General features: G+C 44.3%; 1 protein-coding gene across 1 annotated transcript in view; it reads left to right on the forward strand.

Moving 5' to 3' along the window:
* The first annotated feature begins 504 nt into the window (after positions 1–504).
* Positions 505–19,420, forward strand: part of LOC145403305 (uncharacterized) — a 30,090-nt gene continuing 11,174 nt past the window's right edge. The window contains exons 1-9 of the mRNA XM_080275107.1: positions 505–1,288; positions 1,628–1,690; positions 8,976–9,096; positions 11,415–11,539; positions 12,186–12,995; positions 15,319–15,585; positions 17,010–17,196; positions 17,676–17,800; positions 18,393–19,202. Of these exons, the coding sequence (XP_080131233.1) occupies positions 505–1,288; positions 1,628–1,690; positions 8,976–9,096; positions 11,415–11,539; positions 12,186–12,995; positions 15,319–15,585; positions 17,010–17,196; positions 17,676–17,800; positions 18,393–19,202 (3,292 nt within the window). The remainder of the gene's footprint in view (positions 1,289–1,627; positions 1,691–8,975; positions 9,097–11,414; positions 11,540–12,185; positions 12,996–15,318; positions 15,586–17,009; positions 17,197–17,675; positions 17,801–18,392; positions 19,203–19,420) is intronic.

Genomic DNA, 19,420 nt, shown 5'->3' on the forward strand with positions numbered 1-19,420 from the left:
AAGTGAAGGGATTATATGGATCCATACCCATTTTCTTTCATTACTCATAAACCGGAGGATTTATTGTTGTGTTGTAAACTTGGTTCGATTAAGCGACACAAAGTGCTGAGGGTTTGATCTCGCTGTCAATAGTTTGCTTCAATAATTCATGTTTACCTGACCAAGTTTACTTCACCTGGCAAAAGTATTTTGCCATTAGTCCTAGAGAACCAAGGCAAACATTAACTTTGATTACCTGCAATAAATAGCCTATGGTGTCCATATGGAACTGAACTTGGTGCAGGTCGAATGGTAACTTTCTCTCAAGAGTAACACTAACTTGGATTAAGATGGAATCATTTAATGTCAGAGATTTCTGTGAAAATCCTTCTCTTGATAAATTAACTAGACTAGTAACTAAAGACCACTGGCGTTTCATAGCTCAGTATTTTGAAATGTCTTATCCCAGTTCTGCCACTAAAGAAGTGCTAAAGAATACTGTTGTGGAAGCCTTAGTCACCAAAAATGCTTTTGCCTCCGGAAGCCATTAACACTGTAACACCTATGACTTCATGTAACTTGAGAGTAGAAGACAAAGATCGTAATGACACTAACGGCGAAGTAAGCTCTGCTTACGATAACCATGCTGCTGGAATAAAATCCCCAGTCGATGATTCGTGGTCAGCAGACAGACTTGAGTTCGAGAGAGAGAAACTATTACTCATGAAAGAGACAAAACAGAGGGAACTGACTTTAAGAGAGGGAGTGAGTGAGTTTGAGACTGAGAAACTAAAACATGAGTTGGAGGTTGCCAAGTTTAAACTAGAACAACAAAACGAATTTAAGAATGAAGCTACAGTTAAACCATTCAACTTGGCTAAAACTATGTCCCTTGTTCCCCAGTTCAATGAGGAAGACCCTGATAACTTTTTCGGTACCTTTGAAAAGACTGCTGACCATTTACAATGGCCCCGCTCTGAGTGGATTCGGCTTCTACAACCAAAGCTAACCGGTAAGGCTGCTATAACTTTTTCTAATTTAGATTGCATCAGTGATTATGACCTAGTCAAACGGTCGATCCTTGACGCCTATGCAATTACACCTGATGGATATCGCCAGAAATTTAGATCCCTCACTAAATCTACCCAGAGCACTTACCTGGAATTTGCCACAGAGAAACGAAGGTTGTTTAATAAGTGGTTGGATGCAACCGAAACTAAGACCTTTTCTCAAGTGAAGAATCTGATTGTATTTGAAGAGTTTAAGCGAAAGTTGCCCTTTGACATTCTGACACATATTGAAGAAAGGGGTGAAAAAGATTGAAGTAAAGCAGCACAGATTGCAGACTCATTTGCACTTCTAAGGAGGTCACAGCTGAGTGGTGAAAGTGGGGGCAGGTCAAATTTTGTAAAGTCCTCCTCTAGTTAAAGCCCTGGTTCTAGCAGGGGTAACGCCAGCAAATATATGCAACCAGTCTCTTGTAGCTATTGCAAACAATCGGGTCACACTATAGATTGTTGTAAGGATCCAAAGTGTAAGAAATCCAGTGTAAATCAGAAATCAAGTTTAAATCAACTGTTTGCAAAACCATCAGTGAGCTCCTCTTGTGTAAAATCTGGGAAACCTGTTACCAGTCTGATCCATCCAGGCTCTCAGGATGATCCTTTCAAGGATTTTAAATTTAAGGGTGCAGTTTCACTGGATGTCAATGGTAAATTCTATCCAGTTAATGTTCTTAGGGATAAAGGAGCTGGTCAAAGCATTTTATATGAGCCCTGTCTACCAGGGATCAAGAAGTATATGGGAAAGACCTTGCTCCTTAAAGATCTGTCTTTTTACCTGGCTAGATATTCCTTAAATGTGATTTTTTGTCGGAAGAAGTGACTGTGAGAGTTACAGAGAAACCTCTTCCTGTGGAAGGAGTTGGCTTATTCCTTGGGAACGAATTGACTGGAAAGGTAGTTTGCCCAGACTTGCATTTGGTTAACACTCCCCTGTCGTCTAGTCCCACCTCTGAGATAGATGAGGAGCATCCACATATCTTTCCCCTTTGTGCAGTCACCCGTTCTCAGAATCACAAAGACAGTTCTGTGCAAACTCCAAGCGCTCTTCCTCTTGATAGCCTTATCTCCCAGAAGATAACTAAAGATAATCTAATTATAGCTCACCCCGCTGAGGGGGGTCACCTTGACGTGGTGGCGGGGCTTGAAGCGTGGCTGGCAGTGCCACCTACTTTGGAGGCATGCCTACCTTTGTAGGGTTCGGCATTTGTCAGTGTCGTGGACCAAGCACCCCCTACATCACTGGTAGAGGAGGCCTACTGGTGATGTCAGTCCCTGCCCATTTCCCATCTAGGGCGGGACTGTTGCCTCCCCACGTGTTTGCCGTGCGTGGCGTCCCGTATTGCTGGGAGACTGGAGTCCTGTAGGTTGAGTGATGCTGCATGGTGCGCCCTGCAGCTAGCAATACACATCTTTGGTCCCTTATTCTGGCTAGGCGGGTGGCCTGGTTGGGCCCGACCAGGTCAATCGGCTGGTCACTGGCTAGCCATCCAGGCTAGTCACCTAGTGGCTTTAGGGTCAAGCGGGCACTGGGGGACCTGGTGGCTCCTATCGTCCTGGAGTCACCCTTGTCAGGGTCCCTTGGTGGTTACCTGCGTATACTTTCCCACTACCTCTGGGGTCGCCAGTGGTGCTTTCCCTGGCATATGGCCTCCCCTTGTTGGGCTCCATGGTGGGTGGAGGGGTGGGGGAATGAAGGTAGTTTTTTTTTTATAATATGGCCACGAATACATTTTCATCTGCTGACGACCCTGGTTCTGTCCCTGACCACCCTTTACAATCTCCCTCCTGTGCGCCTCTTGTGCCTCTGTCTGGTGAGGCCCATATTGCCACCCTGAATCCATACCTACCTGGTTCCAGTGGTTTAAGGTCAGCGGCCACTACAAAGAAGAGCCGGACACAGACAACAACATATAGTGGGCATGCCAGTGAGGTCCTGCCGGGTGTCTTTGAGAGGGTTGATTTTGCAAGGTACTACACCATTCGTACTTTGGATGGTCAACCTATTGGGAATTTGGATATTTTTACTGTTCATCGGCGAATTATGTCAATCTGTGGGAGGGAGCCGAAGATTTCACCTCAGGGGGATGGTAGCCTGAAGAGGGTTCCCGGCTGGCTGCCCAGTGTAAGTACCCGGATGCGCTGTTATCTTGTGTCCCTCATGCTTTTTTCAATCAGTGTCGAGGTGTTGTTTTCTCCAAAGACTTACTTCACTACAGTGAAGAGAAGCTACTTGAAGAACTCCAGGTCCACAGGGTCGTTAAAGTGGAGAGATTTCAGAAGTAGGTTGATGGTATTCTTACCCCAACTCCATCCTTGTTGCTGACGTTCGACTGTACTGTTCTACCTTTATCTATCAAGGTGGCTTGGTTGTCCCTTAGGGTCAAACCCTTTGTCCCAAATCCACGACGCTGCTACCACTGTCAGATGTACGGGCATGTTGGTCGAGTCTGTCGTCGTTTGCAACAGGGCCTCCCAGTGGTGTGTGTCAGTTGTGGAGCATCTACTCATGCAGGACAGGACTGTCCTGGACCTGTTTGTTGTTTGCACTGTGGTGAGGCACATCCTGCTTCATCTAAAGACTGTGCCCGGTTTTGCTTGGAGAAGGAGATCCTCCTCATCCGTAATCGGGATAAAATAAGCTTTCCTGAGGCCAGGAGTAGAGCCATGTCATCTGTTTTCCGTAACGGAGTGTCTTATGCATCAGTTTTGTCCGGTCATAGCCGTCCTCGTCGTCCTGTCCAGCAGCAGACCCGAGTTCCTCCTGTTGTGTCAGCTCCTATGCCTTCATCTGTTGATTCCATGTCAGTGCAACAATCTCCTGCACTTGAGACGGTTGCCACTACAGTTCAAGACTCGACCTCTACATCAATGGTATCCCCTGGTAGTCATGGTGCACATTCGTCATTTGCTAAACGTCATCGTGGTTCCTCAGAGTCTTTGAGTCTTGAAGATCCTCCAAGCAAGGTGTCGGTCGTGGAGTCCACATCCTCTGTAGTTAGTCCATCTGTGCAACAGCCCTCAGACCCTACTTCTGGGTCTTCGGGGGCTTCTGGGGTGTCAGGTCAGTCTGGCACCTCTTCCTCCGGGGAATCGGATGTTCCTCCTCCGGTTACCTCTGAGGATCCTGTCCTGCCCCCTCCACGTTTGGAGGCCAGGACCCCAATCCCTCCTGCTCGACCTCTTGGTTCACTGGGGGCCCCGGGCAGGGTTCGGAGTAGCTCTTCCTCTCCTGCTGGGCAGCGACGGGTGTCTGTGAAGTCTCCCAACACTTAGCAGACCCCAAGCCCCTTGTTCTAGCCATGCTGCTGCCCGTGGCAAGCCCCTTACAGGGCGTATCCGCATTCCCAAGAAGATTGTCTCCCAGGGTCGCTCAGTGGTTTCCACTAAATGACCCTTTCTTTTGTGTATATAGTTCCTCCATTTTAATATTTTTAGTATTTTTTTTTTATGGTCTTCTGTTTGTCCCTCTCCCCTGCCCCTTTTTATTTCAGTAGTTTTAATGGCTAATATTATTCAATGGAATTGCCGTGGTTTACGAACCAACTGGGAGGAACTCCGTTGGCTTCTGGCTGAGTATTCACCTGTGTGTGTTTGCCTACAAGAGACAATGGTTGGTGATGCTGCGCCTCACAGTCCACCTGGTTACCAGGTTTTTTATTCAGATCCTCTTCCTGGACAAGGTCATGGTGGGGGTGTGGCTATTCTAGTACGCAGTGACATACCTTTCACTGCTGTGAATCTTAACACTCCACTGCAGGCTGTTGCTCTCCAGATTTTCCTTCCCCGTCGTTATACTGTGTGCTCTTTGTACCTCCCTCCTAGTGTCACTATTGAGAGGGATGATCTTGAAAATCTTATTCAGGCACTTCCCTCACCCTATTTCTTGCTGGGTGACATGAACAGTCATCATCCCCTGTGGGGTGGCTCCACAGCTGATGCTAGAGGTACTATATTAGCCTCCATTGTGGAGGATGTGGACCTGTACATTTTAAATTCTGGTGAAGTTACTTACTTCCATAGTCAAACGGGTATTTTTACTTCTATTGATTTGTCTCTGTGCTCTGCAGGGGTAGCCCTGAATTTTACATGGACTGTGTTACCAGACTTACATGGCAGTGACCACTTCCCTATTTTATTAAGATCGACACAGAGTGCGCCTCGGCGTCGTCTTCCCCGCTGGCGCTTGGATAGGGCGGTCTGGCCGGTTTTTGAGGAGCTGTGTTCCCCGAACCGATGTGTGGAGGATTTTGTCAGCACTGATGCTGCTGTTGAGTATTTCACAAACTTACTACACTCAGCGGCACTGCAGAGTATTCCGAGAACAGCTGGTCACTTTCCTTGCCGTCCAGTTCCCTGATGGACTGATGAGTGTGCTTCTGCTGTTAGGGCTAAACGTGCTGCTTTCTCCCAACTTCGTCGTCACCGAGGTGACCCTGGTTACTTAGCGGCATATAGGACGGCCCGAGCTCATGCCCGGCGGGTTATGAAGGAGGCTAGGAGGAAGTCTTGGGCATCATTTGTTTCTTCAATTTCTTCACAGACTCCTCTCACAAAAGTGCGGAAATGGGTGAGGAAGATTTCAGGGAAATTCCCTGTTCCCTCTCCTCCTGTTTTATCTCATGCAGGTGTGGTGGTGGCTCATTCTTCGTCTGTTGCCGAGATATTTGCAGCTCATTTTGCTAATGTCTCTAGGAAGGACACCTCAACCCCGTCGGCACGCCGCCGACGGCACCTGGAATCTTTGGGCATTAGTTTTCCATCTACTGCGGAGGAGTCGTATAATGTTGCTTTTTCTGCTTCTGAACTTCAGATGGCATTGTCGCAGTGTCGTGACTCGTCTCCAGGCATGGATGATGTCCCATATGCCTTCTTACACCACTTGCCTGATGCAGCCCTTCATTTTCTGTTGTCACTGTATAATAGAATTTGGTGCAATGATGGGTTTCCGACCTCATGGGGTGTTGCTGTGGTTCTCCCCATCCCTAAGCTGGGTAAGGATCACTTGCAGGCCACTAATTATCGCCCTATCTCGCTGACATCTTGCCTTTGTAAGTTCCTCAAAAAGATGGTGAATAGTCGGCTCATGTGGTACTTAGAGAAGGGTGGTTACTTGTCTCCAGTCCAGTGTGGGTTTCGGAAGATGCGGTCGACCACAGATGCTCTTCTTTTCTTTACAATATTCCATCTGCCAGGCTTTTGCAACTAACGAGCATCATATCACAGTGTTCTTTGATTTGGAGAAGGCGTACGACACTTCCTGGCGTCATGGAATATTGCAATCTCTTTATGAGTTTGGTCTCCGTGGGCAACTCCCCACTTTTATCCGGGAATTTTTATCTAATCGTTTTATTCGGGTCCGAGTCGGGAGTGAGCTGTCTACTGCACGTCCCCTTGAGGATGGTGTGCCAAAAGGGAGCATACTAAGTGTTACCCTTTTCGCAGTGGCAATTAACAGCGTTATTTCTGTGCTCCCTGATTGTGTTCGTGGCTCTCTCTATGTTGACGATTTATCAATCTCTGTCACTGCCTCACGGATGTCAATGGCAGAAAGGAGGATGCAGATGGCTCTCAACCGTGTCTCTAGATGGGCTGATGAACGAGGTTTTCGATTTTCCTTCAAGAAGACCGTTGCCATGCATTTTTGTCGCATTCGTGGAGTCCACCCTGACCCAAACCTTTTTTTAGATGGGCGTCGTATTTCGTGTTAAAAGGAAACCCGGTTTTTCGGGCTGATTTTTGACAGCCGGTTGACTTGGGTCCCTCACTTGATGTACGTAAAAGCTGAGTGTCTCAGAGCATTGGGTCTCTTGAAAGTTTTAGCGCACACATACTGGGGAGCTGATCGCAAGACCCTCCTCCTCTTGCATCAGTCTCTGATTTTATCCAAACTTCATTATGGATGTGAAGTTTATTCCTCTGCCTCAGAAGCCAGGCTTCGTATTTTAGATTCCATACATCATGCTGGTGTTCGTCTCGCCACTGGGGCATTCCGATCTTCCCCGATTTCGAGTTTGTTGGCTGATGCTGGTGTCCTTCCTCTAGACTTGCTCCGCTCTTCCCTTTTGATGAGATGTTGGTATCGCTTATCTCGTCTCCCAGCCTCTGTGCCCTTTCTCAAGGCCTCTCAAGATTCTCGGTCACCTATTTTTCCCACTCGGCCATCCTTTCCAAAGCCCTTTGGTTTCAGGGTGCAGTCGATTATGTCTAGCATCTCTGTTCCTTCTGTGCCGATCACTCCCCATCGTGTCCCGAGGGTGGGCTACTGGCTTCTCCCCAGGGTGACATTTTGTCGTTTCTTCTCATCCAGTAAGGCCTCCCTTCCTTCTCAGGTTTGTTTTTCTCTGTTTTTAGAGCATGCCTCTTCTCATGGGGACTCCATACCAGTTTATACTGATGGATCTAAGTCTGATGTGGGTGTGGGCTTTGGTGTGGTGTTTCCCACCTTCTGTCGAGGTGGGAGCCTCCCTGTGACTGCTTCTGTTTTTACGGCTGAGCTGACTGCTATTTTATTTGCCCTTCAGATTCTCTTCACTCTCCCCCACACTGCTTTTACTGTTTTTAGTGACTCACGAAGTGCTCTTTCTGTAATGGAGTCTTTTAATCCCTCTCATCCTTTGGTTTTATCCATTTTAGAGTGGCTTTTCCTTTTAGGGCGTCGTGGACGTCGTGTAGATTTCTGTTGGGTTCCAGCTCATGTAGGAGTGGCAGGGAATGAACGAGCTGATCAGCTGGCCAAGGCGGCAGCGGCTCGTCCCCCTCTTGCACAGTCCCCTCTGTATCGTCTGCCTGCTACAGATATGCGCTCCTTTATTGCCTTCAGGGTTTGGTGCTGTTGGCAGGAGCATTGGGATGCTGTGGGTGCCAATAAGTTGCGCTCGATTTGCCAGAAGGTGGGCTCATTCAGTTACCAGGGCTTCCCTCGTCAATGGGAGACTGCTTTGTGCCGCCTCCGCATTGGTCACACCCGTTTCTCTCACGGTTTTTTAATGGAAAGGGCTCCTCCTCCATTCTGTGATGACTGTCTGGTTCCCTTGACTGTTCGGCACCTGTTGGTGGAGTGTCCTAGTCTTGAGGATTTACGGCGTCGGTTCCTCTCTGACCACCAAACGGATGGAGGTGTGTATCATCTTTCCTCCGTGCTTGGGGAGGATGCCTGTGCCTTGGGAGGGGCAACCCTCTCCTTTGTGAAGGAGGCAGGACTTCTTAAAGATATTTAGAAATTCTCCTTTTTTTATTGTGTGGCTTATCCCCTATTTTTAGTTTTTTGCTTTTTACTTCTTTGTTATACGGCGGTATATGACCCTGGCAGTTGCGCCGCCATGATTATTATGAAAAAAAAAATAATAATAATAATAATTATAGCTCAGGATTGTGATGTCTCACCAGCAAAGTGTAGACATATAGCCCGGGATAGCTTCTTGGGTTAAAAGGTGCCTTGTTTTTATTATCAGGATGGACTCCTGATGAGAATGTATCGTCCTCCAGAGCTTGCTGATTTGGACAGCTGGGTAGAAGTGCACCAGGTTGTTATACCTTGTTCTGTTCGTCATTCCCTAATGGAGTTAGCCCATGATGGTTTAACAGGGCATCTTGGGATTCAGAGGACCTATAAAAGACTTTTGCAGCATTTCTTTTGGCCAGGGATGAAAAAGGATGTCAATAATTTTGTAAAATCCTGTCATGTCTGGCAGATCGTAGGCAAGCCAAACCAAACCATTCCCCCATCTACTTTACAACCTATCACTGTAGATTCGGAGCCATTCGAGAGAATTGTAATCGACTGTGTGGGACCCTTACCAAAAACAAAAAAGGGTAATCAGAATCTTCTCACGGTGATGTGTACAGCTACACGTTATCCAGAAGTATACCCTCTTATGAATATTTCTGCTAAATCCATAGTTGGATGTTTGCTCCACTTGTTCACATCTGTAGGGATTCCAAAAGAAATTCAGTGTGATCAGGGTACTAACTTTACAAGTGACCTGTTTCAGGAGGTTGTTAAGGGACTGGGGATTACTCAGCAGTGGTATCGGCTTACCACCCGCAATCCCAGGTATGTCTCGAACGATTTCACCAAACATTTAAATCCATGATTAGGAAATACTGCTTTGAAACTGGGTCAGACTGGGATGAAAGTATAAACTTTTTACTATTTGCCTTAAGGGAATGTCCGCAAGAATCACTGGGATACTCCCCTTACGAGTTGCTTTATGGCAGGTAGATACGGGGCCCTCTCACGGTATTAACCCCTTAACCGCGGGGCGTCACTTTCGTGATGCTTGGGAGCAAGGGATCATGCCGCGGGGCGTCGCTTTTGTGATTCTGTGTTATTTTGAATTCACCCGGGCTTCCAAGTGGGGGCTTGTATCATCTATCAGTACTGCCAATGTCCAACACTAGTCAGCACTCCTAATCTCATCTGTACTCCCATCCATTGTTGACAATTTAGCCATTTCTCCCCGTTCTTGACTCCCCTCCCTACCCCCCACTCCATTACCCTATCCTCTCGCCTGCCCGGCCGTGCTACGCTAAGTAAATCTTCCCTGGAATTTTTCACTGATTTCATCCATTGAAATAAGCCCTATGCCCTATTCTTATACCAAATAATATATACAAGAAAGAAATAAGGTAAGTGAGAGTGCCATACACCTGGAATTGGCTAATTATCACCTGACAACACCTCACGTGCACTCGTTCGCTAATTTTCGCTGTTTTTTTTCCCCTTGAAATATGCCGTACAATCTATTTTCGTAATAAATATACATGTAAGGAGGGAAGGGAGAAGCCTAAGTGATATTTACATTCACCTGGAACTACCTAATTTATAATGTATTGTCTAGATTTCCTGCCAATCATTTCAGTGCTAGACATAGCTGTTTCAAGAGCTAACATTGGTAGCTCTGAATATCCCCTAAGTAGGCCTCCACCCCGGCCCTCCGTTATCAGTTTACTCTCATCTTCCGAAGTGAGGGTACGTATGTTTCTTCTTGCTGACTTCAAGGACTTTTTCACCCCCATGCAAAGGGCCCTGTGACCTTTACCCCCTACTAAACCTCGTGTGGAAAGAGGTAAAGGGCTGACAATTGATAAAAGAGTGACTACGATCTTTCTATTGAGTAAAACAGTGCAAGTGGAATTGTAAATAATGTGTAAATAATATGTAAACAGCAAGTGAAAGTAATGAATGTAAATATACGTGAGCAATGAAAAATAGTTTTATAAGTTACTTCAAGTGACAGTGCATAACACAGTGTAAATAAAATAGAAATGTAAATGACGTAAATAAAATAGAGAACGTAAATAGAAATGTAAATGAGTAGTATTATAAGAATACGAGTATATACCCTAGGAGTAATGAAAGTGAAAGTTTCACTCTAGCATGTCTGAATGCTATGAGTTATGAGAGTGAAGATGAAAGTGACATTCACTCTCAATGCTAGTATACAGGACGAGAAAGTGAATGCTACGTATTTTACTGAAAGAAATTGAATCCCTACAGTGACAATAAACTAATACTACTGAAGGAAACTTATAGATATATATAAGTGTTATATAGTAATAGAAATATAAAGTGTGAGGGGTTTTATGAATTATAAATGACAGAGTACCAAGAGCGAACTAGTGCCAGTGCGACGATCAGACGCGCTCGTAATTTCCATTGCTTTCACAGTGTTTTTTTTTTTTTTTTGTATGGATCCCAAACTACTTGAAAATTGTAGAATAGTGTTTATAGTGTTTGTATCTGGCTGTGGTAATCATATTACGGGTTGTCGGGAAGTGTAAAGTGGAGACTTCGTTACCCTACTTCAGAGGTCTCCACAAGTCCTACGGTAACCGACGAAGGCTCAACAATCATTCCGGGAGAAAGCTGAAGGTATGTGCCATAAGCATATGTAATTTTATTATTCTAGGACTATATAACTGATTTTTGGCAAATATTTTTTGAGAGTCTGTCGGAGCCCAAATAACCCCGCGGGACACTCAAGTCATTAGTAAACAAGCCCGCGGTGTAGGGGTTAACAGAGCAATGGTTTGCAGACAGATCATCTCATCCAAAGCGTACAGTATCCCAGTACATGGACAACCTTAAATCTAAATTAGGTGAAGTAAGAAAAGTAGCGCTGGCTGATCTTTCGGCTAGTCAGCAGAAGTTTAAATCCCTCTATGATGCCACAACCAAAGTCCGTGGCTTTAGTCCTGGGGATAAAGTCCTGTTGTTCCTCCCAATACCTGGAAACCCTCTTAAGAGTCAGTTTACAGGACCCTACATTGTTTCCTATAAAGTGTCTGTAATTATGTTGTTCAAACTCCAAACAGACGTAAGAACACTCAATTAGTTCATATTAATTTAATGAAGCCATATGTTTGCAGGGAACTACAGGAGGACTGGACCAATGGTCAACCTGTTTCTTGTGTGGTACCTAAAGGGATTTCTTCTGGCATGTCTGCAGAATGTTCTGTAGACGATGGAGAAGCTGCAGACATTCCGTCTCCTTGTAATCCTCTTAATCATGAAATTTGGTCTAACATAGAGAGTCATCTAAGTTACTTGCCAGAGTCCAATAAACTTGATGTTATTTCAATCTTTCTTGGTTATAGCAGTGTAGTTGCTGATATTCCTGGTTATAGTAGCCATACATTACATGACGTTAAATTGCTTGGCTCTGATGTACGCCCAATTAGGCAACCTGCTTATAGAGTAAGTCCTGAGAAGAGGGCAATTGTGAAAAAAGAGGTAGACTTCCTACTGGAACATGGTTTGCCTGAACCAACTCTCCTTGGGCTTCACCTTGTTTGTTAATTCCAAAACCTGATGGAAGCAGTAGATTTTGCACGGACTATAGGATAGTTAATGATGTAACCGTTCCAGATTCCTACCCCCCTCCATTAACTGATGACTTGATTGATGGTGTGGGCCAATCTCAGATAAGATAGATCTACAAAAGGGTTATCATCAAATTGGACTGACTGATGAAGCCAAACTTATTTCGGCATTTATAACCCCTTTTGGTTTGTTTCACTACAATGTTATGCCATTTGGCATGTCTAATGTCCCAGCAACCATTCAAAGGGCAATCAACTATACCATCCAGGGATTAGAAGGTGTGTCTTCTTATTTAGATGACTTACTTGTCGTTGCAGACAACTGGGAAGACCATGTAACCCGACTTCGATCATTGTTCTCATGTCTAGGGGAGTCTGGCTTCACAATCAACCTTGCTAAGTCTACAATCGGCAGTGCCACCGTGACGTATCTGGGCAATGTCGTTGGACAAAGAAGAACTCGGCCCAAGCAAGCCAACATTGAAGCCATTTTAGAATACCCAACCCCTACTAAAAGGAAGTCACTCATGAGGTTTCTGGGCATGGCTGGGTTCTACAGACGGTTTTGTAGCAACTTCTCTGCCATCGCGGCACCTCCTACAGACCTGACAAGTTCTAAACGCCCCTATCGGTGGATTTCTGCTTGTGATGCGGCCTTTCACCAGCTGAACCTGCTCCTGTCCTCCAAACCAGTTCTTTGCACTCCTAACTATTCCCGTCCTTTCACTTTACATATAGATGCAAGTGGAAGTGGGGTAGGAGCAGTTCTCCTCCAAGAGAATTCGGGTGATGGGGTGTTGCATCCAGTCTCGTACTTCTCAGCTAAGCTCAAAACGAATCAGCAACATTATTCAACTGTGGAGAAGGAGACTCTTTCCTTAATCCTGGCTCTGCGAAAATTTGACTGTTACCTACACGGGCATAGTCACCATGTGATAGTCTACACTGATCACAACCAACGGATTTTTATTCGGCGGATGCGTAACCAGAACCAGCGAATTCTCAGATGGGCACTTCTGATTCAGCAATACCCCCTTGTGGTGAAACACATCAAAGGGGTGGACAACTTAGTTGCTGATGCCCTTTCTAGAGCTCTACGGACGTCGGACAGCAGTAGTTCTCCTATCTGTACTACGGAGGACTTAGAGGGGGAGGTGTTACGGCTGTTGTTGTCCTCTATGCTATTTATTTGGTTTTAATCTTATGAAATAATTCAGATGCCTCACAGCTGTTTGAAACAGTTTAGAAGAAGCCTGATCAACTTTTCGAGTGCTTCAAATCTGGTTTTCTGAAGGGATCCAAAGCTTCATTAATACGTCTTTGAAGGTACAGCTTGGGACATAAATTTGCCGGGAAACCTGCCGGGGGCAGTTGATCAGTGATGTCTTGACTGCCCTTACTCTACTTTGCTCCTCAGCTGTGATTACCCTGAAGTACCACTTGTATTGTGTATGGAGAGACTGGGACTGATTCTGTGCTGCTTATCTCGTGTGAGATTACGTCTGGACCACCATACGGATATGTATATGATGTGAACACTGATCATGTAGACAGGTTAACTTCATTCAGTGGTGTGAAACTTTGATTTGTTCCGATTTTGTTCTGTACAACTTTTGGGGATATTTTTGGGGTTGGTTTTGTGTAATATGTAAAGTTATGTAATATTTTTGTAAATTAAAACTTAGATATTTTTTTTGTGTTTACTTAACTTGAAAAGCTATTTAGATCCGCAAGGAAATCTTTCATACCTGGGAAATAAGTACAATGATTTTAGTGAACTGCTTTTGCGGTATTGTAGTTCCGTATCCCTAGACCAAAGAGACAGCTTAATAATTACTACCAACTACAAACAGTAAAATGAGGGCTTGTCCGGGATTTTCTTGCTGCTCTAGTGAGTAATACACCACTGGAGTATAGTTTCCCTGTGTGCATGAGGTGTGTATAATTATTGCAGGTTGATCAGGATTGTGCAACTGTTTATCTTAACCATGCTTAAATGGTTTACTACAGCCTACTTTATCGTGTGTATTCTGATCGGTATTCCCGTTAGTTGATTAAGCAGTTTGCCTCCTGGTTAGCTTGAGGTAATGGGAATGGATCTTTTCAGGGTGAACCATACAGTCGGGACCCATTTATTGTTTACGCTCTGGCAGGCGGCGTCATATCGGTACTATTATGCAGAGGGAGAAACCGGATCTACCTAGTGAGTTAACCAGTGCCGTACCCTTGTTGTTTAAGTGAGCTACCCGGACCTACTTACTGAGTTAACCTAATGCCGTATCCCTGCATACATTTAGTCAGTATACCAAACTCTTTTCTGAATTTAAACTTAATCCGGATTATCCCGTGGTAGTTTAAAGTCTACCATTCATTATCTACCTTTGTAATGTTCATAGGTAGACCATGATTACTGCAGTCGTGATTGTGGTAAAGTGAAGGGATTATATGGATCCATACCCATTTTCTTTCATTACTCATAAACAGCAGCAATTATCGTTGTGCTGTAAACTTGGTTTGATTAAGCGACTCAAAGTTCTCAGGGTTTGATCTCGCTGTCAATAGTCTGCTTCAATAATTCATGTTTACCTGACCAAGTTTATTTCACCTGGCAAAAGTATTTTGCCATTAGTCCTAGAGAACCAAGGCAAACATTAACTTTGATTACCTGCAATAAATAGCCTATGGTGTCCATATGGAACTGAACTTGGTGCAGGTCGAATGGTAACTTTCTCTCAAGAGTAACTTTAACGTGGATTAAGATGGAATGATTTAATGTCAGAGATTTCTGTGAAAATCCTTCCCTTGATAAATTAACTAGACTTGTAACTAAAGACTACTGGCGTTTCATAGCTCAGTATTTTGAAATGTCTTATCCCAGTTCTGCCACTAAAGAAGTGCTAAAGAAAACTGTTGTGGAAGCCTTAGTCACCAAAAATGCTTTTGCCTCCGGAAGCCATTAGCGCTGTAACACCTATGACTTCATGTAACTTGAGAGTGGAAGACAAAGATCGTAATGACACTAACGGCGAAGTAAGCTCTGATTACGATAACCATGCTGCTGGAATAAAATCCCCAGTCGATGATTCGTGGTCAGCAGAAAGACTTGAGTTCGAGAGAGAGAAACTATTACTCATGAAAGAGACAAAAGAGAGGGAACTGGCTTTAAGAGAGAGAGTGAGTGAGTTTGAGACTGAGAAACTAAAACATGAGTTGGAGGTTGCCAAGTTTAAACTAGAACAACAAAACAAATCTAAGAATGAAGCTACAGTTAAACCATTCAACTTGGCTAAAACTATGTCCCTTGTTCCCCAGTTCAATGAGGAAGACCCTGATAACTTTTTCGGTACCTTTGAAAAGACTGCTGACCATTTACAATGGCCCCGGTCTGAGTGGACTTGGCTTCTACAACCAAAGCTAACCGGTAACGCTGCTATAACTTTTTCTAATTTAGATTGCATCAGTGATTATGACCTAGTCAAACGGTCGATCCTTGACGCCTATGCAATTACACCTGATGGATATCGCCAGAAATTTAGATCCCTCACTAAATCTACCCAGAGCACTTACCTGGAATTTGCCACAGAGAAACGAAGGTTGTTTAATAAGTGGTTGGATGCAACCGAAACTAAGACCTTTTCTCAAGTGAAGAATCTGATTGTATTTGAAGAGTTTAAGCGAAAGTTGCCCTTTGACATTCTGACACATATTGAAGAAAGGGGTGAAAAAGATTGAAGTAAAGCAGCACAGATTGCAGACTCATTTGCACTTCTAAGGAGGTCACAGCTGAGTGGTGAAAGTGGGGGCAGGTCAAATTTTGTAAAGTCCTCCTCTAGTCAAAGCCCTGGTTCTAGCAGGGGTAACGCCAGCAAATATATGCAACCAGTCTTTTGTAGCTATTGCAAACAATCGGGTCACAGTATAGATTGTTGTAAGGATCCAAAGTGTAAGAAATCCAGTGTAAATCAGAAATCAAGTTTAAATCAACTGTTTGCAAAACCATCAGTGAGCTCCTCTTGTGTAAAATCTGGGAAACCTGTTACCAGTCTGATCCATCCAGGCTCTCGGGATGATCCTTTCAAGGATTTTAAATTTAAGGGTGCAGTTTCACTGAATGTCAATGGTAAATTCTATCCAGTTAATGTTCTTATGGATAAAGGAGCTGCTCAAAGCATTTTATATGAGCCCTGTCTACCAGGGATCAAGAAGTATATGGGAAAGACCTTGCTCCTTAAAGATCTGTCTTTTTACCTTCCTAGATATTCCTTAAATGTGATTTTTTGTCGGAAGAAGTGACTGTGAGAGTTACAGAGAAACCTCTTCCTGTGGAAGGAGTTGGCTTATTCCTTGGGAACGAATTGGCTGGAAAGGTAGTTTGCCCAGACTTGCATTAGGTTAACACTCCCCTGTCGTTTAGTCCCACCTCTGAGATAGATGAGGAGCATCCACATATCTTTCCCCTTTGTGCAGTCACCCGTTCTCAGAATCACAAAGACAGTTCTGTGCAAACTCCAAGTGCTCTTCCTCTTGATAGCCTTATCTCCCAGAAGATAACTAAAGATAATCTAATTATAGCTCAGGATTGTGATGTCTCACCAGCAAAGTGCAGACATATAGCCCGGGATAGCTTCTTGGGTCAAAAGGTGCCTTGTTTTTATTATCAGGATGGACTCCTGATGAGAATGTACCGTCCTCCAGAGCTTGCTGATTTGGACAGCTGGGTAATAGTGCACCAGGTTGTTATACCTTGTTCTGTTCGTCATTCCCTAATGAAGTTAGCCCATGTTGGTTTAACAGGGCATCTTGGGATTCAGAGGACCTATAAAAGACTTTTGCAGCATTTCTTTTGGCCAGGGATGAAGAAGGATGTCAGTAATTTTGTAAAATCCTGTCATGTCTGGCAGATCGTAGGCAAGCCAAACCAAACCATTCCCCCATCTCCTTTACAACCTATCACTGTAAATTCGGAGCCATTCGAGAGAATTGTAATCGACTGTGTGGGACCCTTACCAAAAACAAAAAAAGGTAATCAGTATCTTCTCACGGTGATGTGTACAGCTACACGTTATCCAGAAGTATACCCTCTTATGAATATTTCTGCTAAATCCATAGTTTGATGTTTGCTCCACTTGTTCACATCTGTAGGGATTCCAAAAGAAATTCGGTGTGATCAGGGTACTAACTTTACAAGTGATCTGTTTGAGGAGGTTGTTAAGGGACTGAGGATTACTCAGCAGTGGTCATCGGCTTACCACCCGCAATCCCAGGTATGTCTCGAACGATTTCACCAAACATTTAAATCCATGATTAAGAAATACTGCTTTGAAACTGGGTCAGACTGGGATGAAAGTATAAACTTTTTACTATTTGCCCTAAGGGAATGTCCGCAAGAATCACTGGGATACTCCCCTTACGAGTTGCTTTATGGCAGGTAGATACGGGGCCCTCTCACGGTATTAACAGAGCAATAGTTTGCAGACAGATCATCTCATCCAAAGCATACAGTATCCCAGTACATGGAAAATCTTAAATCTAAATTAGATGAAGTAAGAAAAGTAGTGCTGGCTGATCTTTCGGCTAGTCAGCAGAAAATGAAAACCCTCTATGATGCCACAACCAAAGTCCGTGGCTTTAGTCCTGGGGATAAAGTCCTGTTGTTCCTCCCAATACATGGAAACCTTCTTAAGAGTCAGTTTACAGGACCCTACATTGTTTCCCATAAAGTGTCTGTAATTATGTTGTTCAAACTCCAAACAGACGTAAGAACACTCAATTGGTTCATATTAATTTAATGAAGCCATATGTTTGCAGGGAACTACAGGAGGACTGGACCAATGGTCAACCTGTTTCTTGTGTGGTACCTAAAGGGGATTCTTCTGGCATGTCTGCAGAATGTTCTGTAGACGATGGAGAAGCTGCAGACATTCCATCTCCTTGTAATCCTCTTAATCATGAAATTTGGTCTAACATAGAGAGTCATCTAAGTTACTTGCCAGAGTCCAATAAACTTGATGTTATTTCAATCTTACTTGGTTATAGCAGTGTAGTTGCTGATATTCCTGGTTATAGAAGCCATACATTACATGACGTTAAATTGCTTGGCTCTGAAGTACGCCCAATTAGGCAACCTGCTTAGTGAGTAAGTCCTGAGAAGAGGGCAATTGTGAAAAAAGAGGTAGACTTCCTACTGGAACATGGTTTGGCTGAACCATCTCTCCTTGGGCTTCACCTTGTTCGTTAATTCCAAAACCTGATGGAAGCAGTAGATTTTGCACGGACTATAGGAGAGTTAATGATGTAACCGTTTCAGATTCCTACCCCCCTCCATTAACTGATGACTTGATTGATGGTGTGGGCCAATCTCAGATAAGATAGATCTACAAAAGGGTTATCATCAAATTGGACTGACTGATGAAGCCAAACTTATTTCGGCATTTATAACCCCTTTTGGTTTGTTTCACTACAACTATACCATCCAGGGATTAGAAGGTGTGTCTTCTTATTTAGATGACTTACTTGTCGTTGCAGACAAATGGGAAGACCATGTAACCCGACTTCGATCATTGTTCTCATGTCTAGGGGAGTCTGGCTTCACAATCAACCTTGCTAAGTTTACAATCGGCAGTGCCACCGTGACGTATCTGGGCAATGTCGTTGGACAAAGAAGAACTCGGCCCAAGCAAGCCAACATTGAAGCCATTTTAGAATACCCAACCCCTACTAAAAGGAAGTCACTCATGAGGTTTCTGGGCATGGCTGGGTTCTACAGACGGTTTTGTAGCAACTTCTCTGCCATCGCGGCACCTCCTACAGACCTGACAAGTTCTAAACGCCCCTATCGGTGGATTTCTGCTTGTGATGCGGCCTTTCACCAGCTGAAACTGCTCCTGTCCTCCAAACCAGTTCTTTGCACTCCTAACTATTCCCGTCCTTTCACTTTACATATAGATGCAAGTGGAAGTGGGGTAGGAGCAGTTCTCCTCCAAGAGAATTCGGGTGATGGGGTGTTGCATCCAGTCTCGTACTTCTCAGCTAAGCTCAAAAGGCATCAACAACATTATTCAACTGTGGAGAAGGAGACTCTTTCCTTAATCCTGGCTCTGCGAAAATTTGACTGTTACCTACACGGGCATAGTCACCCTGTGATAGTCTACACCGATCACAACCAACGGATTTTTATTCGGCGGATGCGTAACCAGAACCAGCGAATTCTCAGATGGGCACTTCTGATTCAGCAATACCCCCTTGTGGTGAAAGACATCAAAGTGGTGGACAACTTAGTTGCTGATGCCCTTTCTAGAGCTCTACGGACGTCGGACAGCAGTAGTTCTCCTATCTGTACTACGGAGGACTTAGAGGGGGAGGTGTTACGGCTGTTGTTGTCCTCTATGCTATTTATTTGGTTTTAATCTTATGAAATAATTCAGATGCCTCACAGCTGTTTGAAACAGTTTAGAAGAAGCCTGATCAACTTTTCGAGTGCTTCAAATCTGGTTTTCTGAAGGGATCCAAAGCTTAATTAATACGTCTTTGAAGGTACAGCTTGGGACATAAAT

Source organism: Coenobita brevimanus, chromosome 60 (genome assembly GCF_032717465.1).
Source record: "Coenobita brevimanus isolate Jiangsu-jjx chromosome 60, ASM3271746v2, whole genome shotgun sequence".
Taxonomy (NCBI): domain Eukaryota; kingdom Metazoa; phylum Arthropoda; class Malacostraca; order Decapoda; family Coenobitidae; genus Coenobita; species Coenobita brevimanus.